The sequence below is a fragment of the Rattus rattus genome, chromosome 2, assembly GCF_011064425.1.
Source record: "Rattus rattus isolate New Zealand chromosome 2, Rrattus_CSIRO_v1, whole genome shotgun sequence".
NCBI classification, from domain to species: domain Eukaryota; kingdom Metazoa; phylum Chordata; class Mammalia; order Rodentia; family Muridae; genus Rattus; species Rattus rattus.
The window spans coordinates 169,486,110-169,512,701 of NC_046155.1; the positions used below are offsets into that span (position 1 = coordinate 169,486,110).

At 53.3% G+C, this 26,592-nt stretch overlaps 2 protein-coding genes and 1 non-coding gene across 3 annotated transcripts; 1 reads left to right on the forward strand and 2 right to left on the reverse strand.

The window, feature by feature from the left end:
• Window positions 1-132: 132 nt before the first annotated feature.
• Znf526 (zinc finger protein 526) lies at window positions 133-7,144 on the reverse strand. The gene is made up of 2 exons (XM_032894186.1): window positions 6,387-7,144; window positions 133-3,648 (listed from the first exon to the last, which is right to left on the reverse strand). Exons 1-2 carry the CDS (start codon window positions 6,463-6,465, stop codon window positions 1,631-1,633), a joined length of 2,097 nt encoding a protein of 698 aa, XP_032750077.1. The 5' UTR covers window positions 6,466-7,144; the 3' UTR covers window positions 133-1,630.
• An 835-nt stretch (window positions 7,145-7,979) lies between these two features.
• On the forward strand, window positions 7,980-23,484 carry Dedd2 (death effector domain containing 2). The gene is made up of 5 exons (XM_032894187.1): window positions 7,980-8,100; window positions 8,731-9,097; window positions 10,197-10,319; window positions 15,110-15,262; window positions 22,383-23,484. Exons 2-5 carry the CDS (start codon window positions 8,770-8,772, stop codon window positions 22,772-22,774), a joined length of 996 nt encoding a protein of 331 aa, XP_032750078.1. The 5' UTR covers window positions 7,980-8,100; window positions 8,731-8,769; the 3' UTR covers window positions 22,775-23,484.
• On the reverse strand, window positions 12,148-12,254 carry LOC116894837. The gene has a single exon (XR_004387052.1). It is a non-coding gene; the product is annotated as a U6 spliceosomal RNA (small nuclear RNA).
• Window positions 23,485-26,592: the final 3,108 nt, after the last annotated feature.

Sequence of the window (26,592 nt, forward strand, 5' to 3'; positions counted from 1 at the left end):
AGATTCCCAAGGCTTAAGGTACCCTGTCTGAAGCATGGGACCCACTTGCTTTACTTCTTAGGGGGTATTGGGAAGTGGCAACCTTGGGAAGGTGGAGGTTGAGAGTTTAGCCTTTCTTCTCTCCCTTTCCCTCCCTCTCTGGTTTTGAGCTGGTCTTCGGTATAGCTCAGGCTCGTCTGGAACTCAAGATCATCTTGCCTTAGGATCCCAAACACTGCAATTACAGGCTTGTGCCACTCTGCCTGGCTGTTCCCCTTGACTTTTAAAATACACTGGAGCCAGATGGCGGGGACCATGGGCAGAAGGAAATGCTGTCTCTACATGGTGCCAAGCAGTGAGTGGGCAGGACGCTCCAGAAAGGGAGGGGACCTGGGAGGGAGCAACTTTGGGTCCTCTTGATAGATTCTACTGATGCAGAAAAAGTAACTTTGGAACATATCCTTGAGGGGAGTCCAGGATTTCTGGGCCTTGCTGGATGCTTACGTCTGCCCCAGAGGTCCCTTTCTGCCCTGCAGGACTGATTCCATCCTCTCTTGCTCAGACATGTTACAAAGCAGGGTGAGCATGGCTGCTCTGCGTCAAGGGATGGACTGAGTGTTCTCTGTGGTCACTGAGGGGTCAGGTCTTACTCAGAACAGCAGAGATGGCCTAAGAACTGATTCCCATCTCACAGCCTGAGACCCTGGGCAGTTCTCTGTGCTGTCCTTCCTCATACAACCAGGATGTGTACACAGGTCCACCTTAGGCCTAAGGGACATTAAATGTCCTGCCGGATACTGCTGGGCAGTTGGGTGTGTACTGCAGTTGTAACTGGACGGCCTGCCTGAAGGGTTATTTTCCTCTTGTGCTGATAGATTACCACTTTTACTTCAGGAACTGGCCCACGAGAAAGTCTCTTCTCAGGTCCACTGTCCCTGCACATCCTCGCCTCGGCCCAGGGATCCTCAGACCTGACTCTCCTTTAGCCTGCAGCACCATGGCATGTGAGGGAAGCTCTGGGCTGAATGAGCCGCAGGCAGCTGTGTGTACGTGAAGGTGTCTGGACTACAGTCCGTTGCCCACTGGGCTGAGCATGCCTGAGTGTGGAGCGTGACTGGCTCATGCCTGGGTCTTCAACGTCACCCAGGCCGAGCTGAGTCCTGGGGTTACCTACAGATTTCTTTCCATACTGTCAAAACTGAAAAAAGCCCCGTGAAACTAAGTGCCTTCCTATACCAGGCAACCCAAGGTCCAGAGGGATGGGGATGGGGGTGGGGATTTACAAGCGAGAGACCTGAAGAGGTCCATGGGAGTGTCTGGCACAGGCCTGGCGTGTGGTTGGTGCTCAGGAAAGGTTACCTGATGTTGCTGAGCACCGGGTGATGCCGTGCAAAGAGCCTTGGCAGACCCCGTTCTGCAGCGCAGCTGTAGGGCTGAGACAGATCACATCACTTCTCAGAGCTTCAGTTTCACCGGGGGCAGGGAAAGGTGACAGGAGAAACCCTGAGGACTCAGCAGTTAGAAGAGGCCAGCAGGGTGGGACCCTGCCATGTGGGTGCCAGATTAGGTGGCCAGAAGGGGTCCTCTTCTCCCCTGAGGTGCCTAGACTCAAGATTATAACCAACCCCTTTGATCATTGCTCTTACGCTTGTCACACAAAGGCTGTGTCCAGCTGCAGCAGTCCGCTCGCTTCACTGGCCCCCAGTGCCGCCTGGCATAGCTGCAGTGTGTCCTCAAGTGCCAGCGGCTGTGACGTCTCGATGATGGCGATGGTCTCCCCAAGCTCCGTGCACATGATAGTCTGCTGAGGTTCCGGGGCTGGGGGTGGGACTGGAGAGGGTGATCTTGGGGGCTGCAGTGTCAAACTCCTGGCCCGGGCATGGACCCTCTGATGCAGCCGAAGGCCTGCCATGGCGCGGAACCAGCGGCCGCAGGTCCCACAGTAGTAGGGGCTCTTGTTGTAGAGACCGGTGATGGGAAGGCGAGGGGCACGAGCAAAGGCGACAGGCCGTAGGTGTAGCCGCCGGTGCTGCTGCAGGTTGGAGCTCTGTGTAAAACGCTTGCCACAGTCCAGGCACTGGTAGGGACGCACTCCTGTGTGGGTCAGCTGGTGGCGGCTGAGGTTGGCTAAAGAAGCAAAGGTCTTGCCGCACGAGTGACACTGGAAGGGTCTCTCGCCTGTGTGGGTCCGCAGATGGTTGCGCACATGGACAAGCTTCTTGAAGCCCTTGCCACAGACCCCACACCTGTGTCGGCGTTCAGGGGGGCCGTGCACTGCGCGCCGGTGCCTGGAAAGCCTGGAGGCTGAAGCAAAGGACTTGGGGCACTGTGGACAGGGCAGTTGGGCAGGTGGGGGTGGGGGCATGGGTGTGGGCTCAGCTGGAGCTGGGGAGACAGTTGCTACCTTGGTGGGGGTTCCGCTTTTCCCAGTGTGAGTTCGTCGGTGGTATAGGAACTTGGTCATGTTGCTGAAGGTCTTGCCACAGCGACAGCGGTGGAGTGGGTTGGCAGTATGGGCCCGCCGATGGGCCACCAGTGTGAGCTCAGTGCCAAAGCCACGGCCACAGTCCACACATAGATAGCGGGCTTCCCCCCGGTGCAGCCGCTGGTGCTGCTCCAGAGAGGCTGCCTTCTTGAAGACCTTGGAGCACGTGGTACACTCATAGGTCCCACCCACATGGGCCCGGCCATGAGCCACCAGCCGGTTAGCTGAGCTGAAGCTGCGCTGACACTGGCTGCAGTGGAAGGGGTGGGTGGCTGATGCTGGGCCATGAGATGCCCTTCGGTGTTTGCGACGTGCCCCTGAAGAGGTACAGTGCTGAGAACAATCTCCACAGCTCCGAGCCGGGTCAGCTGTGGACCTGTCACCTTCTGTGTCATCAGCAGTGAGCTCTGTGGATGTTTCCTCCTCATCAGTTTCTTCATCATCGTCATCTTCCTCCTCCCCCTCCTCTTCCTCATCTTCCCCCTCCTCTTCTAACCCATTTCGTTCTTCTTTCTCCAGGGAGTCGAAGTGGGTGCCCTGATGCTCCAAGAACTCCTCAGGGGTAGCACAGAGGGTGGAACATTCAGGGCACTCGTAGGGCTCCATCTTGATTTCTGGTGGCGGGGGTGGGGGGTTTGGGGGAGGCAAAGGAGGTGGTGGCTCGTCCGATGCACTGGAAAGGTGCTGAGTCTTGCGATGAGCTACCCATAGCTCGGGTGAGGGGAAGAGCTCCTGGCAGTCTCCACACTGGTACTGGATCTGGCTTGCAGACTCCTGCAGGTGGGCATCCTGGTGGGCTAGGAGCTCGCTGGGAGAGAGGATGAGCTGGCTGCATTCACCACACTGGAAGGGCCCCTCCCCAGTGCTAGGCATGAGCTCAGACTCCAGGCCTGTGTCCTGGGTGGTCAGCGTCTCCTCCTCTGACATGGTGAGCAGGTGTTGTTCCTGGTGGGAGAGGACTTCCTCCAGGGTGTTGTAGAGGCTGCCACACTCAGAGCACATGAACTGGTGATGTTGGAAGAAGAGGGAGGAGGCGAGGGCCTCCCCAGAGGTCATCTCAGTCACTGCTGTTGTCATCTCTGCCAGCTCCCCTGACACCGCAGTTGAAATTTCCACTGCTCCTGGTGATTGTGTGGGCATCTCAGCCTCTGCCACCATCTCTGCCATTGTGGGGCAGGCAGTGCCTGGGGAAAGAAGGGCAGAAGCCAGTGGCACAGCAGGAACCCAAGTGGAGTGTGGGATGTCTCAGGTGTTCCCTAGCTCATCCATTACTCACCCGTCTGTCAGTCAAGTCTTAGTTCAAGGTTTATGCCTCAGCCTTTCATGGTCCCATGTCTCTGAGCCTGTGTAGCCACTATAGTTAGGTATCTGCAAAAGAGTATGGACACCCTGCAGTCTATTCTGCCGTCTCTCAGAGGCCCAGTGACGCCCTTTCTAAACACACACACACACACACACACACACACACACACTTTCTCCCTCCCCTCTGGTCCCTCAGCCTTACACCCAGGCAGGTTTCTCTCTGTGCAACACCTTTTCTTCTCTCCTGTATTCCCACAGCAAAGTATTTAAGAGAAGAGTGGGAACTAGACTTCCCTCGGCTTGAATCTGAGCTCTTCCACCACTTCTCCTGAGATCAGTTTTCTCACCCATAAAATGGAACTAAAGTCAGACTGAGCGCAAGGCCTAGGGCAGCTGGTTAACAAACACCAACACTTGGGTTTGTAGGCAACCTAGAACCTAGGCTGGCCTCAAACTCACTATGCAGTGGAGGGAAGCTTTAGAGTGATCCTGCCTCGCCTCCAGCAGTGGGATTGTGCGTGCACTACCACACTTAGCACCTGGGATACAAAACTCTCCAATCTGTCAGTCCCTGCCCTAGGCTCTTTGTCTGGTCTCAACCTAATCCAACCCCTTTCACACAACAGGAGCCTCAGTCCATCCCATGAACCCTCCTTAAACCTTCTCCAAACCCTAGAGTTTGAGGAGATTTTATTTTATTACACCTTTTTATTTTTTTTTTAATGGAGAGGGAGCATGTGTATGGAGGTAAGATAACTGCTGCATCCAGTTCTCCTCCCACCATGGGGCTTCTGGGGTCAAACTCAGGTCATCAGGCTCAGTGCCAGTTGCCTTTACCTAGCCGCCTTAAAGGCCCCCACCACTTTTTGGCTTATGTTACTGCGTGCCTGCATGCGTGAGTTCAAGTCAGGCACACGTGTAGCACATAGAGGAAATCTTTATGGAGTCCATAGCTCCCTCTTTCCTCCCAATGTTATGTGGGTTCCGAGGATTGAACTGGGGTCATCAGGGCAGCACCACACACACCTTTACCTTCTGGGCCAGCAAGATAGCCTGTTTTTGTTGATGATGTTTGAGACAGATTTTCTGTGTGGCTCTGGCTGGCCTTGAACTCACAGAGATCCACCTGCCTCTCTGCCTCCCAAGTGTGCCACCACCACCCTGTTGGTTCTGTTTTGGGGACAGAGTTTATATACAATGGCTGGCCTTGACCTCAGTAAGTCCACAGGAAAGTCTGGTTCTCAGTCTTGTTTCCTCTGCCTCCCACGTGCCGATGGCCACCGTCTTTACCTCTTTTATTCTGCTCATGCCAGGGGCACGTAGACTTTATGCTGGTAGCCCTCGTATACAAGCTGCTCATATTGCTCCCAGAGGGCAGGAATTTTAGCTTCTTCACCACTGAGGTGTTTCCAGTGCCAAGAAAGATGCCCAGCACACAGCAGATACACAGACTCCGTAGTGACTAAGGCTCCTGTAGAAGTGATGTCCTGGGACCTTAACCAACCATCCCTGTGCACACTACACTACACATCTACCCACTGAACTCTCCCATTTATGTATGCATTTTCACGACACAGCCCAGTACAAGGCCCTGTTTTTTAGTTGCTGACCAATAAATGATCCATGGATAAATGAGTTGCTAAACGCTCAGGAACCAAACTTTCCTTATCTACCAATTCCAAACACACCATTAAGTGGGGTTTGTTTTGAAGCACTCACTATATAGCCCTGGCTTGTCTAGAACTCACTACGTAGAGCAGACTGGCCTCAAACTCACAGAACTCTGCTGGCTTCTAGCTCCCCGGTGCTTGCTTTGAAAGCATGTACCACTACACCTGGCCTGTCATTAAGTCTGAACCATTCCATAAAGGATTTTCTTACAAACAATCAAATGGGCTGGCGGTGGGGGTGGATAGCATTCTGCCTTGGTAACAGCTCCACTGACAAGAGAGAACTCCCCTCGGTTGGATCAGAACATGCTACATGGCTTGGGGCAGGTAAGGAGTGGATGCACAAACTTTACAAAGTACGGATGAATTCAGACACAGAAAAAACACGGTGCAGAGGACCCAATCCACCATGTGTTCACTGAATCTCATCCAACATAATCCTTCCAAAACTCACTTAACATGCACACAATTCTAACAACACTGACTTTCTAGAAAGTAGCACAGGTATTCCGAAATGGGCACTTTTCCACCTGCATTCCTTTTCCCCCAATCCTACACCGTGTCAAGGGGTAGGTGGAATTTAGCTATTACTTCTGTATACAGAAAGTAGATCTATCTAAGCACCTCCACCAGGGGCCTGAAAGTTCAACTTTCCCGCTACACTCCTTTTTCCTCCTACCAGATTCCTCTGCTCCGCAGCGTGAGAGCCCCCTGCAGGGGTGGGGTGTGCAAGAGAGCTCAAGCTGAGTCCAGCACACAGCAGGGGCTCCACCGACGCCTCTAGGGCACACAGGAAGGAGCTGTCGATCATCCCGCGCAGCTCCAGCCCCAAGCGCAGGCCCCAAGGCTCTCCGACCCTTAGCGTGTCCTTCTCTCTTCCTCCATTCTCTCGCTATACCCAGCGCTCTCTTCCCCGCCCGCCCTGCGGCGCCCTCACCCATCTCTCTTACCTCCAAGCAGCCCCTGCCGCTCTTGACAGAGACCCTCCGCTTCAGGAGTGTGGGACCCTTCACTATCCACGCCTCCCATTGGGCGGTGCTCTTAGGCTAGGCAACCAATCAAAGCTGGTAGCGCAGGGCACGCGCCCTTGCGCCTGCGTGTTGAGATTCAGGCGGGGCTCCGCGAGTTTCTCCACGCAGACACCAGTGCCCTGTAGGCGGTGTCCAGGGCCAGGAGAGGCGCCTGCGCAGTTGTCCGGGGCCGCTCCTCTCTTGCTGTTTGAAAATTCAGCGGAGAAAGTGTGCATCCTTATAGAGCGAGGTCACATAAATGAACTTGGTGGCGCGAGACTTTGACAGGTGTTATCTCGTGGCAGAAGAGACTGAGCGTCTCTGACAGCGTAACTAAAAAGCCAGACACAGTTGAGGTACTTTTCCTGGGCGGGCCGCCTCAGTTTTTACTTACATGCAAAGTGGGCTGGGATCACATCCTCCCGAAAGGCGTTGAAGGCATTGGATTTTATCATACATGTAAAAGATGTTCGGGTCGAGGCCTGATATACCGCAATACTTACTATAACACATCCAACACAGAAGCTTTCCCGTTTATAAATAGCGTTCCCTTCCTCTCCTTCTTTGTCTGATTTAATGATATTCACACAGAAGGCCCATACCGAGGACTCCACTGCCATCCGTTTCACAGGTGGAAAAGCTAAGGCCTAGAAAAGAGAAACAAACAGCCAGTATTGAGCCACAGCCTCCCGCACAGGTCTTCCGCCCCACAGGGAGACAATTCCGGGGGTGGAAACCAGTCCTAGAAGAGACCTGTCTCAGGCACGTGCTGGCCCTGACTTTGAATCACCTAAGTGGGGAGGAGGAGCGACTGTCACACTCAAGGCCCCGTGTAGGGGACATGAAGACACCCTAGCCTCCACTTCTGTGACAGAATTGCTCATAGGTGCAGGTTGGGGGAGCATCTGGTGGCTCCAAGACTCAGGAGGGCACAGAAGCGATTGTAGAAAGGCTGTTCTAATCGTGGGTGTGGGTGTCTACGATAGGAGGTGCTGATGGACGTCTTTGGAATGGGCACAGAGGGGTGATTTGGGAAGATGTATCATTTTGCGACTGGAGAATTTATAAATTGCGACTGGGGAGCTGTATGAGGAAGAATTTCCATATAGGATCTGAGACAGCAGAATTGAGTTGTAGGTTCCTGGTTGCCACCTAAGAATGGGGTGTACTGTATTACAAGTCCTGATTAAGAGCCTTGAGCGCTCCTGGGAGTCGGGACCCTCGTGACTGGTTTACTTTGTGCTGGCAGCTGGTGGCACTGGTCACGTTGGGTGTTTAGGTAGAGATCAGGAGGAAGATGTAGTCTGTGGGGCCATGAGTAATTCCATCAGGTCGTGTCATGAGATTCAGGGTACACACACCGAGCATCAAATCACCGTCAAGAGCAAGACACAGCGAGAACTTGCCCCTGCGCAAGCGCAGCACGGGCGCGTCCTGACGCTTAGGTTAGGGGCGGATCAGGAGTCCTGAAAGGGGTGGGGCTTGGCGGTCTCATTCTGCGCTTGCGCTGTAGGGGCGTGGCGGTCGCACCTGCGCGAGTTGGGCGAAAGAGGAGGAGCGAGGTGACGCAGGCGTAATAATAGAGAAGGTGCCAGAAAGATCCAAAACAAGTGGCTGCGGCCGTCGCCCAGAAGTCATCGGACGCTGGAATCTGGTGAGGATCAGAGAGGCCTAATGGCGACTGATGGAGGGTAGCTGGAACCACTTGGGTGCTGGGGTGAGAGCAGGGATGAGAGCAGGACCGATCGCCCTTCCAGGGAGAGGGGTCGGGTTCAGACAGTACCACCTGTGTGTCGCTCAGGGTTGTCTTGGTCGGTTTCACTAGCAGGGGGCGGAGGGTCACTTCTGAAAGGTATCACTTGGATGGGATGTAGGAGCTGGCTGGAAGATACTAGTGGACAGAACCCAAGGGCTACGTCCGGACATTTGCCACCCAAAGTCACCGGGCAGTGGACAAGGTGCCCTGCAATGGGCCATGTAGCTCATTCCAGCTGATCGCCTAGGTCAGTCGGTGGCAAGTTCGGAACGTATTACCCAGAGAGGGGCATCTGGGCTTGGCCCTCCCGACTAGTCGGTGGACCGGTGGGGTCTAGCGTCTCGACCTGTTACTATGGGATCTTGGGCGATACCATTCCTGTCCGTGGGAGGGAGAGAGGCTGAGACCGTTGAGGGTTTGGGGGCTACTCTGCCCGGAGACACCTCGCGGTGCCCACGCGCTGGCCTCTGTGGTCTTTGGGCCACTGTGTCGCTGACCACGACCTCCTCCCCGCCGTGTGGGTTCTAGGCCCTGGTTCTGAGCTTGTTCCGCACCCCTCCCCTGGGAATGGCGTTGTCCGGGTCGACCCCGGCCCCGAGCTGGGAGGAGGATGAGTGTTTGGATTACTACGGCATGCTGTCGCTTCACCGTATGTTCGAGGTAGTGGGCGGGCAGCTGACCGAGTGCGAACTGGAGCTCCTGGCCTTCCTGCTGGATGAGGCCCCCGGCGCCCCCGGCGGCCTGGCCCGCGCCCGCAGCGGCCTGGAGCTGCTTCTGGAGCTGGAACGCCGCGGGCAGTGCGACGAGAGCAACCTGCGGCTGCTGAGCCAACTCCTGCGCGTGCTAGCCCGTCACGACCTACTGCCACATCTGGCTCGCAAGCGGCGCCGGCCAGGTAGGGTTTGCTCCCTCTGGGCTCCTGTAGTGCTGTGATAAGGATTCCAGTCTCCCCTATTCCACAGCGAGAAACCCAAAAGTGAGAGGACATGGCTTAGGTAGGAGTAAGCTTGTGGGATTCGGCCATATCAGTAATGACTTGTGGCCACTGTTTGTGGAACTTTCTATGCTAGGCAGAGGTAAGCCTTTCATATGAACTGTCACCTGTCAGCCCTCTCTTACTCGCCTCCAGGGAAAACAACAGGTTCAGAGTACTGAGTACCTTGCTGTATGTGAGGCCGCAGAGAAATGACAGTCAAGATGTCAACTCTATAAAAACTTGCATTAGTGGAGGAGTCCATAGTAAATAAGGAACTTAGCTTTAGATATGACCCTAGACTGAGAGGGGTAGAGTACTCCAGAATGAGGGGAGGTAACCTTAAATTGGGTAACAAGGAAGGGATACTTTTTCCTAAGAAGATGGCGTTTGAAATGGGGCCTGGAGGGGAAGGGGGAGGGAGGAAGGGAGGGCTGAAGATGGATCACACACCTAACATATGTAGCAAGGATTCAAACCTGACTGGCCTGTCTCCAGGGTTGAGGCCCTTGATTCTTCGGTAAAAAGGGAGGAGCTGGGAGGGGTCAGGATACCAGGAGCCTGTCTGTAGGTTAGGCTGTTGGCTTCTTTCTTGAGAGATACAGTGCAGAGTTGGGGGCAGGGGGGTTGTGGGATTCGTGTGAGCTGATAGATGGCCATCTGTAGGGATAAGGCTGTCTGGTTTTGGAAAAATACTATCTTGAGTGTCAGACTCTAGAAGCAGAAAGGCCTACTTATATATCGTGGGGGCTCCAGAGTGAACTTGGGAGGGTGTGGGGGGGGGTGTCAGGGGCTATTGCAGGGACCTGGGCTACTGAAAGAGTAACCTTGGCAACTGGAGCTGTTGGCCCGGGTTGGGCAGCCCCATGAGTACTCTGTCCTGGGAGGTGCTTGAGGAGGCGTGGGTATTTGGGTGTGACCTCTGAGTGGGTCAGGCATCCTGTGGTCCAGGCATTCTTCTAGGATGCTGGGCTGGGAGGTAAGGAAGCTGTGAAAGCTTCTTCTGTTCTCCTTCCCCCAGTGTCCCCTGAGCGATACAGCTATGGCAATTCCAGCTCGTCTTCCAAGAGGACAGAGGACAGTGGCCGGTGTCGGCGACAGGCGAGCAGTTCCTCCGATTCTCCTCAGAGTCAGTGGGACACAGGTGAGTCCACACTGTGACTAACCTGCATCCTGGTCCATCAGGGAAGTGGCCTGAAGGGTTGTCGTGTCTTGTAGTGTGCCTGTGTTTATAATTGTGAAGTGTGTGTCCTGAAGCAACAGGGCTGAGTCACAAGGACTCACTCAGGTAGCATCACGTTATGGCCTATGACCCGGCAGTTGTGGCTGGATGTAGTTTACGGTGGATGCCTTCTTCAACTTGTTAAATTATTGTGTTCTAGTCAGTGTAGTCACACACACACAAATCCTGATTTTTAATTACGTAAAATTTCAAACACCTGGAGAAGTTAAAAGATAACAGCAAAGGCCTGGAGAGATGGCTCAGTGGTTAAGGGCACTGGCTGCTCTTCCAGAGGTCAAGGGTTCAATTCCCAGCACCCACATGAAGGCTCACAACTGTTTATGCCCAATGCCCTTTTCTGGTATGAAGACAGCCATGCAGACAAAACATCCATATATACAAATAAATCAATGAGTCTTTTTTAAAAAAAAGATAGTACAGAGAACGCCTTCACTTGGATTCAGGGATGGCTAACCTTCTGTGACTTGTGCTGTGTGTATGTGTGTGTGTGTGTGTGTGTGTGTGTGTGTAATTCTGAGGTTTTCGTTGAGCCCTTTGGTAGTAAATTACAGATATTATTAGATCTGCTTCTGAATTAGCTAGCATAATTTGAGAATGAGATGTCCCTCTACCCTTTGAAGACCATTATCACCCCTAAGAAAATGGATATTAGTTCTCTGATCTCCTCATGGTCCACTTTCAGACTTCTTAAGGTCTGTGGGGTTTCAGAGTCTGTTTATATTGTTCGTTGTGCATGCAGTTTAAAGATAATAATTATTACTCTTTTGAGGTGGAGTCTCATTCTGTAGCTCATTCTGACCTGGAACTCACCTTGTACCCCAGACTCACCTCTAACTAGAGCAGCGGTTCTCAACCCGTGGATCAAGACCCCATCATGGGGTGGCCTTAGACCAACCACAACACACAGACTTTACATTACGATTCATAACAGCAGCAAAATCAGTTACGAAGTAGCAACAAAAATAATTCTATGGTTGGGGTCACCACAGCACGAGGAACCATGTTAAATGGTCTCAGCATTAGGAACATTGAAAACCACTGACTTAGAGATAATCCCCCGACTTCCCCCTCTCCAGGATTGGAATTAGAGACGTGAGCCCCTATGCCTACTGGCATTCATGACTTTTTATCTCTGTGATCTCTGTAGAGTAGAAACTTCTTTCTTGACAGACAGACCCACCTTCCTCCCTCTGTGTGGGGCTGGGCCTCCTGTGTACCGACTGCTTCTATACCACCAGACCACAACTGCGTTCGCAGCCCTCCTCTCCAGCCCAGACGTCTCTGGTTTTGTCTACCCTACAGGGCTGATTAGTGTGTGCAGCATTCTGACTGCTTCTGGTTGTCACGTGACGGCGTTACATGATGGTGTATCCTGTCACTTGTCCCTCCCTCCCCCCACAGCATCCAGATATCTACCATGAACACCTTGCCTGTGCTGAAGTTTTCATCATGAAAAGAGGGAAGTGCAGTGAAGCACTTATGGTCACATTGGCCACATTTATATATCGGGAAGAGACTCCTTTGGGGGTGGGTGTATTGGTGTGTGTGTGTGTGTGTGTGTGTGTGTGTGTGTGTGTGTGTGTATGAATGAATGGGCAAGTTTAAAACAGGTTCTCAGTTGCCTGTGTCCTCTTGCTTCAGCCTGTGTAATAGCTGGAATCTGGCTTGTGCTGAGACTGGAACAAAGTAATTTTTAAAACGTGGGTTTTTTTTGTTTTTTGTTTTTTTTAAAAATATGGAACGCTTCATGAATTTGCCTGTCATCCTTGCGCAGGGGCCATGCTAATCTTCTCTGTATCGTTCCAATTTTAGTATATGTGCTGCCAAAGCGAGCACGGGTTTTTTTTTGTTTTTTTTTTAAAGATTTATTTATTTAATTTATGTGACTACACTGCAACTCTCTTCAGACACACCAGGAGAGGGCATCTGATCCCATCACAGACGGTTGTGAGCCACCATGTGGTTGCTGGGAATTGAACTCAGGACCTCTGGAAGAGCAGTCAGTGCTCTTAACCACTGAGCCATCTCTCCAGCTCCTAAAATGTGTTTTTTGTTGTTGTTGGTTTTCGTTATTTTTCAGTTTCTGAGGTACTAGACATTAAACCTAGGGCTTCGCGCATGCTCAGCAAGGGCTTCTTTCACCAGGCCGTGTCCCCTGAGGCCAGAGCGTTACAGTTGAGCTGTTTGGTCTACAGCTCCTTTTTTTCTTTCTAATTTAACAACAGAGTATCTTAAGTAACCCTGGCTGGCCTGAAACTCACGAGACCCACCTGTCTCTGCCTCCCAAGTGTGGGAATTACAGGCGTGAGTCACCCCACCCCCACCCCTTTGTTCTGTGTTTGAGGTGGAGTTCTTTCCTCATCTCCCCTCCCTTCTTTACTTCCAAGTATCACTGTGTAGCTACTTACTGTTTACTTTGTAATAGTCAGTCATTCTTACCAAGCTTTGGATTGCTAAGGCTCTGTCCTTTGGACTTAAGCTTCACTCTTGGCCTGCTTTGTGCTTTACAATGCTCCAGAGTGTCCCACACTCACCTGGTACTCACCCCCAAAGTCATCTGCTTGTCAAGGTGCCTGGCTTCTTTCTGTTAGGGACCTCGATACTTAAGACACCAAATATCTGACACTGGGTGTGTAGGGCACCAGCTTCATTGGGCTGGATGGGAAATCGGATGCCTGCTTTTGAGAGAGAGTTCTCAAGAGCCGGGTTTGATGGCTCTCTAGGGCCTGCATTCCCCTGGGCATTTAGGAGGTTGATGCTCTTAAGTTTACTCTTAAGTATGTGTGTGTTTGGGTTTATAACTTAGGTGCTCATCCCCAGGGAATCCAGAAGGTGTCAGATCCCCTCCCCAACACCCCCAGGAGCTGGAGTTACCACACTTTGAGCCCCCTTAGGTGGGCATGCTGGGAGCTGAACTCAGGTTTGGCTTAAGAACAATGTGCAGGCTAACTGCTGACTGTTTTCTGTTATAGTGAGTCTTGGCTCTTGGTTCTGAGATAGATTTCCTTCCTTTGTTTTACAATAGTAGTGAGGCAACACCACATTTTATCTGTAGAGACTCATTTGTTCCTAATGTATTCTTTCAGGGCTTGCAACAGAAGTGACATGTAAGGGGTGTTCTGGAGTGTTTTGATTTCCTCTCCTGCAGTATTGCAAACTGTATTTTGTTAGTTTTGTTTTTTTTTTTCCAGCTTTTGTAAGTTTTTCCAGCTCTGCTTTTCTTTAAAATCTTACTGCTGGAGTGTGTGTGCACGTGCGTGTGTGCGTGCGTGCATGTATGTGTGTGTAAGAACCTTTGAGAAAGGATCTTACTAGGTAGCTCTGGCTTGCCTGAAACTCACTATGTAGACCACACTGGCCTTGAACTCGTAGATATCCACCTGCCTCTGCCTCAAACGCTGAGATTAAAGATGTATGGTATGTATTTGCTCTTGTATGTATTTGGTTAAATCCAGCTAGTTTGCAGTCACAAATGTTCTAAGGCAATGGTTCTTAACTTTCCTAGTGCTTGTGTTGTAGTGACTCCCATCCTTAAAAATTGCAACTTTGTAACTGTAATTTTGCTGCTGTTATGAATGGTAATGTGGAGTCTATGTTTTCAGATGGTCTTAGGTGACCCATGGGAAAGGGTCGTGTGACATCTGATGGTTGAGAACCCTGTTCTAAGGTACCTGCCCTACTTCTTTATCAGAATACTGGTGTTACCAATCATGTGTACACTGAGTTCATTTGTGCCGCTTGACTTTACCCTTCGCTTCCCCTCAGTTTACGTCTTGAAGTGTATAAAACAGTTACATGACCGGAAAAGCAAAACTGAAAGCATTTTAAGCAGCCGTTTCAGTTCTTTCTAATGTGTCCTTTCAGGGCTTGCAGCAAAAGTAACAAATGTCAGGAGAGTTCAGGTTTCCTCTCTTAGACAAAGTGTTGCAAACTCTACACATTTATTTCGTCTCCGGCTCTCTGTATTTCGGTTCTAAGGCAAGGTTGCTGTGTAGAGCAGCCTGGCCTGGGATTGTTTGTTTCTCCTGTATAGAGAATGCAGGCGCGGGGGACTCCGCCTGGCTCCTGCTTCCTTACTGGGTTCAACAGTTTTTTGTTTTTTGTTTTTTTTTTGTTCTTTTTTTCGGAGCTGGGGACCGATGGGTTCAACAGTTTACATGGAAATTTTTCCTCCCTGATAGACTGTTGCATTCTTATGTTGTCCATTTTATCTTTTTAAAAAACAAAGCATCCCAGAGATCAAATACAGGTTCTTAGGCCTGGTAGAACATACCTTTACCCACTGAGCCACTGTGCATATGTGTGGGTGTGTACGTGCCGATGTCTGTCTGTCTGTCTCTCCTCCCCCACACACACAGAGATTGAATGAACCAGGGGATAAGGAGTTATGGCAGGATCTCTTAGAGCTGGTCTGGCCTTGAACTCCTTATCTTCCTGCTTGTACCCCAAGTGCTGGAATTCCCTGCTGGCAGTTGTCAAGCCTGTCCTCTTCGTGAATGCGTCGCCGTCCTCTGGGGTCAGACCCGCGAGGGTGTACTGTGTGGTGTATGCACACTCACTCTTATGGATGGAGTGAGTGGCTCCTCTTTTAGAAGCCCCCCCCCCCAAGGCTCACTGCACTAAGACCTTCTCCCAAGCACCCACCTTGGCATTCTTCCTTCCTGGTCCTGAGCTGCCTCTTTGTCTCCTAGGCTCCCCATCAACCAAGCGGCAGCGTCGGAGTCGGGGCCGCCCTAGCAGTGGTGCCAGGCAGCGGCGGAGAGCGGGCCTGGCAGCCTCGCAGCAGCAGCAACAGCAGCAACAGGAGCCGGGCAGGTCGTCCTCAGAAGGCAAGGTGACCTGTGGTACGTACCCGAGGGCCTTGAGAATGCTATAGTGCCCATGGTGGACCAAGGGGCTGGAGGGTGAGCCACACCACATTCCTTAGGTCTTAGCCTTGGCTTTTGTTCCTTTTGTTTTCGTTTTTTCAAGAAAGGGTCTCACTTTGTATTCCTGGCTGTCCTGGAACTCACTCTGTAGAAGACCAGGCTGGCCTTGAATTTACAGAGTTCCACTTGCTTTTGCTTCCAAAGTGCTGGGATTTAAAGGCGAGCGTCACCACCTCTCTCTCCCCTTCAGCTGTGGCATTTAAAGAACTGCCAGCCTCGGGCAGGTGACAGGGGTGGGGGACGGGGTCATGTCCTGCATCTGTACAGGAAGATGCCAGTGCTCCTGCCTAGAGCTGCTGTCTGTCAGAAGAGACAGTCAACCATAGTGCCTGGCTGGGACACGTGCTGGGTGAGGTCTGTGCAGGGAAACTCTGTCGCTGTAGAGCTGACCTTGCAGTCGGGTGACCATCCTTTGGAGCTGAGACCATAATGGGCACTGCCAAGGGCTGGTGGGGAAGCCAGCCGGACCGTAGCTGGATGCTGGGCGGCTGCAACCTGGCTGGAGTGAGGGTCTCTGCCCATGCTTCCGGTTTTTTTCTTTCTTTTTTGCAGGGTGTGTGTGTGTGTGTGTGTGTGTGTGTGTGTTGGTGGAGGTTTTTATTGTGTGACCCAGGCTTGTCTGGTACTCAATATATAGTCACAAAGCTGGCCTTGACCTTGGAATCCTCTTGCCTCAGCCTCCCTAGTGCTAAGTTATGTAGACATGTAACCACCATCCTTGTCTCTGGTGACGAGTCTTTGCCCGTGAGATATTGCACTGTGTTCTGGGGGGTGGGCTGGGGGATTGGGTCTGACAGCCATCGCTGGTCCTTCTGTCCCTGGGGAACAGGTAGACCTGGGGACACAAAGGGACTCAGGTACGGTCTCAGACTCCAGAGTGTGTAGGCTGTGGGAGCTTGGATAAGGGACATGGGACCCAGGCTGACACAACAGAGTCAGTGGGTGTAGGGATGCTGCAGAGGAGCTGGGCCGGGGGTCCCACGTGACCTCTGTGGAGCGAGTCCAGGGGGGTCAAGTGTTGGAAGCAGAGGCTTTGCTGGACTGGTGTTCTGGGGCTGCAGAGCCCCAGAATGGTCCACTTACCATTTCATATAATTCTTTCCTTTGGAGCATCTCTTTATCAGGCACTGTAGGCGTTGAGGACACAAGTGAGACCAGGTAGGGAAGTCCCTGCCTCCCCCGACCCCCAGGAGTTTACGTGATAGTGTGTGAAGTAAATAACTCACAGTACCAAGGTGTCATGTGATCTCAGCTAGCACAAAGCCTGGGGGGCCTGCAGGGACACCCTGAGGAGGTGTCACCCCACGTGATGGCAGCCAGGAGCTGCAGGAGCCCTCAGTAGCATGCTGTCAGTCGAGCAGCTGGCACAGCGAAGGGGCTCCTAGAAGCTGGAGGTTAGGGGACAGATAGGGCAGAAGGAGGTGCTGGGCTCCTCTGAGTCTATAGGATGCACGGAGGCCTTGGCCAGGGGTGGGGTTGGGGGGTGGGGGGTGCCTCCTCTTCCCTTGTACGAGCAAACACAGTTTGCATACACCTGCCCCTCCCATTGCCTGTGTGGCCTCCCAGGCAGTGGGTGTTGCCCATTTCAGAGATGAGATGGCAGATACCTGTGCTGGGTACAGCCGGCAGCATAGCCAGCCCCTGGCCTCACAAGGCGCTGCTGACTGAGGGGGTGGCTGCCGGGTGCGGGGAGTCAGGCAATTACCAGTCATCTGGCTGGCTGGGTAAGTTAGGGAGTCACTGCCCTGAGGGCCTGGGCAGACTGGGGAGCATCCAGGCTTCAAGTGTCTTCCCTGAGGCCAGGAGGTTGTTAGCCAAGGTGTGGCTGGGTCTTGAAGGACCATGAACTGCCAGTCTGACTGCTGAGTCACCAGGCGGGGTGTGGCCGGCCGAGGCTCTCCCTACTTGGGCCCTCATTTTCCCTCAGAAAAGTAGGGATGACTTCTTTAACAAGGCAGTGATCCTTTCTGGTCCGACAAAGGAAAGACAGGGCTACTCTTGCTCCTACAAACCCAAAATGCTTGACCCCACTGAGAGACAGACCCTAAACTACCAAGCCCTTGAGGGTATAAGAAGAAGCCCTTGGGGGCCCTAGGTTTGGACACAGGGCCCTGAGTCCGCACACCTCAAGGCCATCCAGTGGGAGTGCTGGGCGTGTTACTGGCCTCTACTTTTCAAGACAACTATTGAAGTAGGGCCCGTGTTCACCATGGTGTGAATATGTTTAAAGGCAAGGGGAGGAAGTCCCCAGTACCAGAGTTGGGCAGGAAACAGACTTGTGTCTACAGAGAGCCTGCAGGGGCCTCTGTTCTCAGTGAGCTGTTTTCTGGTATGAGGAAAGCCAAGTCAGAGGTTTCAGCTGGGGCAGGAAGCATCTCAGTGCGCATGTGCCCGTGTGGTCCCTGGAGGCTCAGAGGCCGTGATGGGTTGGTGGAGCGATGGGAGAGACTACTTAGGGGAGGCCAGGCAAGAACGGGGTCCTGCTCTGGGGCTTTGGCTAGCCTGAGATTTGCTCTGTACCTAAATTGGTCTTAAACTTCTGGAGATCCCCCTGCCTCTGCCTCCTGAGCAGGAGTTCTCGTCTGGCTCCACATCATTTTGTGGGTGCAGCAGGGGGATCGGAGGGGGCTTTTTTGAGACAGTGTCTCTCATGTGGCCCAAACTGACCTAGAACTTGGTACCTAGCCAAGGTTGGACTTGAACTCGACGCCTTTGTCTTCAAGCGTTTCGTGCTACCATGCCCAGGTTACAACTTTGTAGTGAAAATTACATAATAGCAGAAGGATTGACCTGATAACCCTGGGCCCTTTGATACCAGTTGTCGTGGTGACTGATGTCATCTCCGTGTGCCGTGTTGTTTCACAGTTATCTCAGTTGTCTTATTTCATAGATAGATGCAGTGTCCTTTTCAAAAAAGTGTTTAGACAGGATAGCAGGCTGGACTTGAACTTGACAGTCTTCCTGCCTCAGCCACCCACATTGTCAGGATTGCAGGCATATGTCAGCACTCTGCTCATTGAAGTTTTCAGGCTCTTTTCCTGGGCCACAGTGGTTCAGTCATCAGGAGGCAATGGCCACTAAACTCTCTCTGAAGCTTGGGGGCAGCCTCTCTAGTCTAGTTCAGGTGATAGAGTTAGGAAAGGACAAGAGTGGCTGGCACAGAGCCAGGCAGCTGGAGCGGGAGCCCCCTGTTGACTCCAGTGGACCTTTATCCAGGTTGGCCCTTACTGTGGTGTATATTTCCCCGGAGGCCACTTGGGCTGTGATCTTGAGTGCTGTGAGAGCCCTCAGCACGCCCACCCAGGAAAGCCAAGGGAGGTTCATCCCAGGGCTCTCAGAGACTCCAGTTGGGAGGCAGCTATGCTCACCACCGTAACACCAATGCGAGCCTCCAGTTGGAACCTGCTCCCTCCATCAACCTGATGCCCAACCTGATGCCCACTTGAGAAGCCCCTTTCGCCTCTGCATTTTTTTCTGTCCCCAAAGTGAGATGGGAGCAGGGCAGTGCTCAGGTCCATATGTGTAGGAAGCGGACACAGCTTCCCTTTTTTAGGAAGGCAGAGCCCGTTGGGTAGCTGCATATCCTCAGCTCTACCAAAACAGAGCTGTAGGCAGCCTGAGCCAGGCCCGCCCTTCTCTCTCTCTCTGCCTGTCTTTCCTCCTGAGTGTCCTGGCGGTCTTGTCCTGGCTCATGCCAGCTTGCCACTGTCGCCCAGCAGCTGTGGTGGCCATCCTGAGTCGGGTGGCCTTGTCCTCACATCACTCATGCTTTGGGCCTCGGTGCTCACCGGAGATCACTGAGCTATGGAGGTGTGGTTACCTCCAGATGTCCACAGCAGGATGCTTTGCTGTTAAATGAGACCAGACCTCCCAACCCCGCTGCCAGTGACTTTCCGCCACCTTCTAGCGGCACTGTCCCCTCGGCTGGCGACTGCCCTAAGCTCTTTTCTCCCAGACACAGCACCCTTCCCACTTCTTCCCAGTGTACTCCTCACACTTCACTTCAAGTGCTATTTCCTAGAACGGAACCCTAACTTAAAGCCCCTGCCTGTCGTCTTCCCTCCTGGCCTTAGAGTGCCTTCTAATTGTGTGCTTGTGTGAGCGGCAGTGAACAGGGTTCGACAGTGAAGAACTTGGGCTCTGAAAAGAGCCGGGCACCTGGGATAGAATTCTGGAATGGTGTAGCTCAGTGATTCAGCCTCTGGGCCTCAGTTTCCTCATCCACAAAAAGGAGCCTCAGTATCGCCTTGTAAAGCTGTGGCATGATCAAAGGGCTCAGGGCAAGGTTCATGCGTCCGGGGCAGCCGGAAGACAGTCCACGCAAGTATCACCTGTTCATGCAGGCTCAGGGTAAAGGAGAGGCTGTGTGGTGAGCAGGTGATTCACGGCCAGGGTGGAACGTGGTGGGCGGAGCTCATTGTTGGAGCCTCTTGTCCTTCCCTTTCCTGTGATCCTTTTCCAGGTCAGAGGTGGACTGTGCGCTGGTAGGTGGAGTGTTTCCTCCTCAGTAAATGGCAGTGATGAGGGGACCCTTAGGATTAGATGGGGTAGGACAGGAAAAGCCCCCAGGGGTGGGCCCGGCCTGGGAGGAGAGTGCTAATACTGGGCAGCTCGCCCCTGCCCACCTGTGGCATGCCCCTCTTCATCCCCGATGTAAATACCTGGTGAGAGACTGCTGGGTGTCTCTTCCACCTTCCCGAGGGCGGCGAGCACTCTGAGTAGATGGATGCTTGCCGGTCGGTTCTGTGTGCTGTGGGAGAGGGTCAGGAAGGCCTGGCCGGGCTGGACATGGGTGCCTTCTGCAGCGCTTTGGGTCAGTTGGTTCTGTTCTGGGCAGAGGAGGTGCGCAGACCATTCTGTGAGGGTGAGAGGGAAGGCAGAGCGTGGAAAGGTGGGGCGGTGGTTGGGAGAGTTGGTAAAGGAGGAGATTGACTTAGGGACCCAGTGGAGAGTACGGGTCACGTGGGGAGAGAGGTGGGTTTTGAAATCACAGTTCCTGATTCTGTGGCCTTCATGTGCTGTGAGCCCCTGACCTTGGCACTGTACCAGTTGCTTCATTTAATCCTCGTGACTACCGTGTAGCAGGGACCTCTTGTTTGTGTTTTTCAGATGGGGAAACAGGCTCAGAGAGGTGAGGTCACATGCCTGAGGCCCCACAGCCAGAGTGTGGCAGAGCTGGGACTCGCTTTGAGGTGTGTGGGACCCCACCAGCTGCCTCTGCCTCTGCCCAGCCCTGTGTGGCCTTGGGCAGCTTCTGATTCCCCCACTCGCATGGTACCCACCCTCAGTTGGGAAGGATGGGGGCCCAGAGGGCTTGTCTGGCTTAGGATGAAGGTGGCTGGGTCCGTGAGCAGCCCTGGGAGCTGCGGCCGACCCCTCTGGGCTGAGTTCTTTGGGCCTCCAGTGGACAGGATGGGGTTCCCCTCAAGGTAGAAAGAGGAAGGCTTTGGGGGAGGAGGAGGAAGTGAGTGTGGTAAGAAGTCATCTGGGGTTCGAGGCCCTTCCTTCTACTTTTTGCTCTCTGTGGATGGCTGTGAAAGGTGACGGGCGCCCACTGTGGTAGACCCATCTACTCAGGGCTCCGGTTTTCTTTTGGGTTGAAGGTGGCTCCCGACTTCAGGGCTAGGGCATGCCCAGAGTCAGTCACAGCTGTCTTTGGCCACTGCGGTTCAGGAACACCCCCTGAGTTGCAGCCTCCTTGCTGGCTCAGTGCTCCCTGTCCCCTCTGTCTTTGTTATATTCTCATTACCAGCCCTTCAGGCAGGGGCTACGCCCTGGTCTAGCTGTTTACAAAGGCTCTGATTTGCCCAGGGGTACTGCTGTCTGGTCCAGAGGCCCTGCCAGGCTGTGTGACCTTGGACTCTGCTTCAGATCTGTAAATGGGGTGTTACAGGGGCCTGCCTCAGGGTTGTTTGTGGCTTGAGCTCTGTGACTCACACTGGAGTCTGGGATGTTTGGTGGTTGTTGGTGCTATAGAAGTGTTGGCTGCTCTGGTCCCTACACATATCTGGACCTAGCACAACCATGCCCCAGTAGAGAGGTGACAAGCCCAAACCCATGCTCTCAGTGACTCTTAGAGGACCATCTTTGTCCCCTGGGCAGAGCTGCTACCTCCTTTGGGCAGATGCAAGTAGAGGTTAAATGACAGGAACTTACCTTAAAGTGTTTAAGGGAAATTGAGAACCAGTGGTGGGGCCTGCTAGTCTGATGGTGGTGCCTGCTGGTCTGATGGTGGTGCCTGCTGGTCTTGATGGTTTCTTCCTGATACGTGATGAACTCAGGGATCTTTCCCTCTGCATTCGACCCTGTGTGGGCTTCATTCTCTTCCCTGGGTGACCTGGTAGCACTTAGCAGCCTTAGACTCACCCTGCTGTCCTAGAATACTGTATGCTCAGCAGAGCCTGGTCTCCTGGGCTTTGCTGAGGCCCCTTGCACCCTTGAGCTTGGAGGATGGGCTGTGTTTGATCTGAGAGTCTCTCTGTGTGAGAGGTGGGTATGAGGCTGGCAGCCGGAAACCAGGTCCCTTGGCTTATGTGTTGGTTCATTCACAGACACAGATACCAAGCTCTTATGCCCAGGGTATGTGTGTGCCTGAGCAACACACTAAGGCCTTCAGGGTGTTGCTACCCGGGGAACTTGGGATTCTGCTGCTGCTGCTGCTGGAGTAGGTTAGAGATGACAAGTACCTTGGGGAAAACCAAGCTGGGCCTGGGGAGCTGGGGAGCTGCCGGAGAGTGAGAGTGGTGGTTGGATCTGAGTGGGCCTCACTGGGAACTGAGCATCGGAACAAAGGGCTGTAGGAACTGGGGAGGGAATAACCCTGAGTGGTGAGAGGCAGAGTTGAACTGGATGGAGGAGCCTGCCTTATGATTAAGGGAGCAGCAAGGAGTTGAGATTGGAGGGGATGCTGTACATCGGAAGTAGCAGGGAGGAGGAGGAGGTGTCAGGACTTCCTCGGTGTGGCTGTGGGAAGGGGTTTTGGGGCAAGGGGAGGGGAAATGAGGTTCCTGCTGATGAGCCCCTCCTTCTCCTGCAGACATCCGGCTCCGGGTTCGGGCAGAGTACTGCGAGCATGGGCCAGCCTTGGAGCAGGGCGTGGCATCCCGGAGACCTCAGGCATTGGCCCGGCAGCTGGATGTGTTTGGACAGGCCACTGCTGTGCTGCGGTCAAGAGACCTGGGCTCTGTGGTGTGTGACATCAAATTCTCAGAGCTCTCCTATCTGGACGCCTTCTGGGGTGACTATCTGAGCGGTGCCCTGCTGCAGGCCCTTCGGGGCGTGTTCCTGACTGAGGCCTTGCGGGAGGCTGTAGGCCGAGAGGCTGTCCGCTTGCTGGTCAGTGTGGACGAGGCTGACTATGAGGCTGGCCGGCGCCGCCTGTTGCTGATGGAGGAGGAGGAGGGGCGGCGTGGGACAGAGGCTTCTTGATCCTGGATCTGGCAGGACTGACCCCACCTCCAAGTCTCCAGGCCACCCGAAAGGCGACCATCTTGCCCCCAGATGACTGTGATTCAGCCGCACAAGGACTGCATCAGGACTGCGTCAGGACTGCAGGTTCCATGATAGCCTCTCCTATGATGTGGGCTTTGAGGCATAAACCACTTCTAGCTGCTTCCATCCCAAATTCCCCACTCCCAGGTGGATTCCCTCAGCCTTGGGGGCCCAGGGTCACAGAGCCCTGAAGTAGGGAGGCATAGCCCCCTGCACATCATGTCTCTCACCCTGGGCTGATGCTGTCCGGCCCCACACACTTTAGCCTAAGGCTACTCTCTCAGGATCTCAGATTTACTGTTCCCACGTGGTTTCAGCCACAGCAGTGGGCTCTGGAGCAGGGGTGCCCATGGGGCTTGCACACCTTGCCCATTCCTCACCAACCAGGGCTCTGCCTGAGGCACACACAGATATCCAACTCTCGTCACCTTCCCTGCTCCCTGGAACTAGACAGACTTGCCTTTGGGCCCTTTAACAGAGACTATCCCATGTGGGCTTTGAGGCCACATCAGGTCAAAGGCAGTTGCTTCGTACAGAGCTAGGACCAGACCCAGCCACCTCGTGAAGGGAGGCGAGGACTCGGGCTGATGGGAAGATGTTTCACAAACTGTGCCAATAAACCTGCCCTGGAAAGGGCACAGGTGGGCGTCGAGGCTCTCCGGTACCTTTGTTGGTCGGCGAGGGGACGGGCTGGAGAAGAGCACGATGCTAACTCATCTGCCAGTCGCATCTGCCGCAGGTGTCTCCATTCCTTGGGCCTCGTTTCCCTTAACCATTAACCTCAGCATCGTGGACCCCCAGCCTGTACACGTGTGCTCTGTCGGAGTCTGTGTGTTCGTGGGGGGAAATCTTGTTTCATGTGTACAGGTGTTCTGCTCGCATGTGCTTCTGTGCACCACATGTGTTCTGGCCTCCAAGGAGGCCTGAAGGTAGTGTTACATGCACTGGAACTAGAGTTAGAAGCAGTCAAGTCACTGTGAGGGTGCTGGGTCCTCTGGAAGTGCAGACAGCGATCTTAACCACTGAGCCGTTCCTCCAGCCATTTTCAATTGGTCAGATGGGGGAAGGGGGCACGGGGCACGTGCACTTGAGTGTAGTGCCCATGAATGTCCGAGTCGTGAGTCGTCCCCTCCCCCCTCCAAGGGAACTCAAGTCTCCAGAAGTTGTGCGCTGTCTGACATGGCAGCTCAGATCTGAACTCTGGTCCTCTGGAAGAGGACGCTGGGAGTTTTAGCCCTCTCAGTGAGAGGAACTGATTGTTTCCAAAACTGTTGGAACCAGAATGGGAAACTGGAAAGGAGAGGAGACAACCGGGGATTCTCAGCCTGCAATTGCTTCCCCTGGGGCTCCCAACCCTCCCTTTCTGGTCAGAGCCCTTTCAGGGTCCAGAGTTAAAGCACTACTTGCCACTGTGCGGCCTAAGGGGAGCACGCGGCTACCTTCTCCCCTTGGAAGGCAAAGGCTCAAGAGTGCTCTTTACCCGAAATCAAGTCTTCCATCTTTAGGGAGGGACTGGAGAGATGGGGATGGGGGTAGAGATTCCAAGGGCTGCCCTTTAGTGGGGCAAGAAGTGCTCCTGCCATGCCTAAGCGCCCTTCCTGGACCCCTAAAGGTTGGCAGACAGGGAAGGAATGGCAGATGTAGGGGCTGAATTCTGTCAAGGAGTGGAGGTGGGTCCCATGGTCCTCCATGTTGTCAGAGCCTGCTTTTACAGTCTGGGGCAAATTTCTACTAGGTGGTCTGACAATACTGCACTGTGGGCTCAGCGAAGGGAACGCCCTGGGGGATGGTAGTTGCAGGTGGGCTGGACCAGTGGTGAAGCTTGCTTAAGTAGCCCTTTCCTGTCTGACCCAGGAAGAGCACAGGCTCTTTTGTTAGTTTGAGAACTGGGTCTCACCCTGTAGCCCTGAAACACAATGTGTACCAGGCTGACCTCAGAGGTCGGACTGCCTCCGGCTCCAGAGCTCTGGGTCTAAAGGTGTGCGCCACCACACCCTTAGGTTTTCCCACCACAGTTTAGCTTTGAGGCTCTCCCCCGTGTGAGTTTTAAGTGTACCTGGAGGTGAAGCTGCCACTGTCCTTAGCCCAGGTCTGGCTCTGTTCAAGCCTTGAGGAAGCTCTCCTTTTCCCTCAGCTACCGTCTGAGGCTTCTGGCTGGGCAGGTTTCCCGCTCCAGGCCAGTTCTCTCCGGTCCTCTCTCTGACAGTTCCCCCAACATATTCTGGAGGCCTCTCCTGCCTGTTTTCTCCACCCTACCCCCACCTCACCCCATCAGCTCTCACTATCATGTGCACCAGGAGGAAGTTAACCTAGGTTGGAGGGAAGGGACCTGTGCAGGTGGAGTGTCTTCCCAGAAGTCTACAGAGGCACGAGCCTGAGGTGTTGCCCTGTCACACCTGAAACCTTACTGTGGGTCCCTCCTGGGCTTGTCAGAGAGTTTTGAATACAAAAGCGGTCTAGAGGATCTCCAAATACACCAGGACCATGAAGACAGCTAAAGAGCTTCAAAAGTCCAGAATCAGGATTTTGGGGGGCAGAATGCAGACGGGGTCTTAGCTCTGGAGATAGGACCCTGTTGGGACTTAAGGTTAGTGGCCCATCACTCCACAAAGGAACAAAGCCGAGGGCTGGCCCTGGGATGAGGAGTTCCCAGAATGATCCCAGTATGTCGGGGTTGAGGGGCAGAACGGTCCTTACCAAGGCCTCGGAATATCCTGAATTAGATATAAAGTGACTAGACAACAAAGGAGACGTCTGTAGTCTACCTGCCTCCACCTTCTGTATGGGGGATCAGAGAACTGTCAGAGATGGATGAGAGCCCTTGGAACAATAACATAAAGTGACTGAGGTGGCCCTAGTGCACATGGAGCTTGACAGCAACTGTTCCACGAACCCTCCATGTAGCTGGGCAGAACTGAAGACCTGAGGGGATCCCAGGTTGGGCTCTAGAAGAGACCCTGTTTTGTTTGTTGATACCCCAGACTGGCACCCTGGGACTCACAGGCCAGAGTGACCAGACAGCTATGACAGCAGTTGGAGACGCCCAAAGGCTAGTGAACAGAGACGTGTGGCCTGTTACTAACACTACTAGGTCCAACACAGTACATGGCTCTTAACCCCTCAAGCTTGGAGGAAAAAGCAGGAGGATCAGGAGTCTAAGGTCATCCTCAAACACAGCAAGTTTGAGGCCAGCCTGGTTTCCTGGAGACCCTGCCTCAAAAGCAACAGTGACAGAAAAAAACGACCACATCACTGAGTAACATTTGAGTCATGAAATACAACATTGGGAAGAATACGGAAGACACTACCTGTAATGTAAATCTCTTGTGTAACCCATGTCAGGAAGAAGAGAAAGAAAAAGCCATCTCTTCAGAAGGCCCCTACTAGCTTTTCTGTTCACTATGTAGCCCTGGCTAACCTGCAACTCCCTATGTAGACCAGGCTGGCCACAAACTCAGAGATCCACCTGTCTCTGCCTCCTGCACACCACAGCTGGCTGGTACAATATATTTTTATTTTTCATATGTCTTGTGTCGTGTCTTATTTTGCTCACTGCTATGCTGCGAGGGAGTCGTTGTGTGTGTATTGCTATGTGTTATCCAAGTTTGTGGATACACTGCTAGTTCATGTGCTGGGTGGGTATTTTGAGTTGTCCCCATTTGAAGCTGCTATGAACATTGTCGAGCATATTCGTTTACTTGTTTTGTATGTGAACACATCCTTCTTTCCCACTGGGATCTCCCTTGAGGTAGAAT

Excerpts from the sequence above, each read along its gene's own strand:
- Znf526 (XM_032894186.1), bottom strand. The coding sequence starts at position 6,465 with ATGGGAGGCGTGGATAGTGAAGGGTCCCACACTCCTGAAGCGGAGGGT. Across the intron at positions 3,649-6,386 it reads GCGGCAGGGGCTGCTTGGAG|GCACTGCCTGCCCCACAATG; the intron begins GTAAGAGAGATG and ends TTCTTTCCCCAG.
- Dedd2 (XM_032894187.1), top strand. The coding sequence starts at position 8,770 with ATGGCGTTGTCCGGGTCGACCCCGGCCCCGAGCTGGGAGGAGGATGAG. Across the intron at positions 9,098-10,196 it reads TCGCAAGCGGCGCCGGCCAG|TGTCCCCTGAGCGATACAGC; the intron begins GTAGGGTTTGCT and ends TCCTTCCCCCAG. Across the intron at positions 15,263-22,382 it reads AGAAGGCAAGGTGACCTGTG|ACATCCGGCTCCGGGTTCGG; the intron begins GTACGTACCCGA and ends CTTCTCCTGCAG.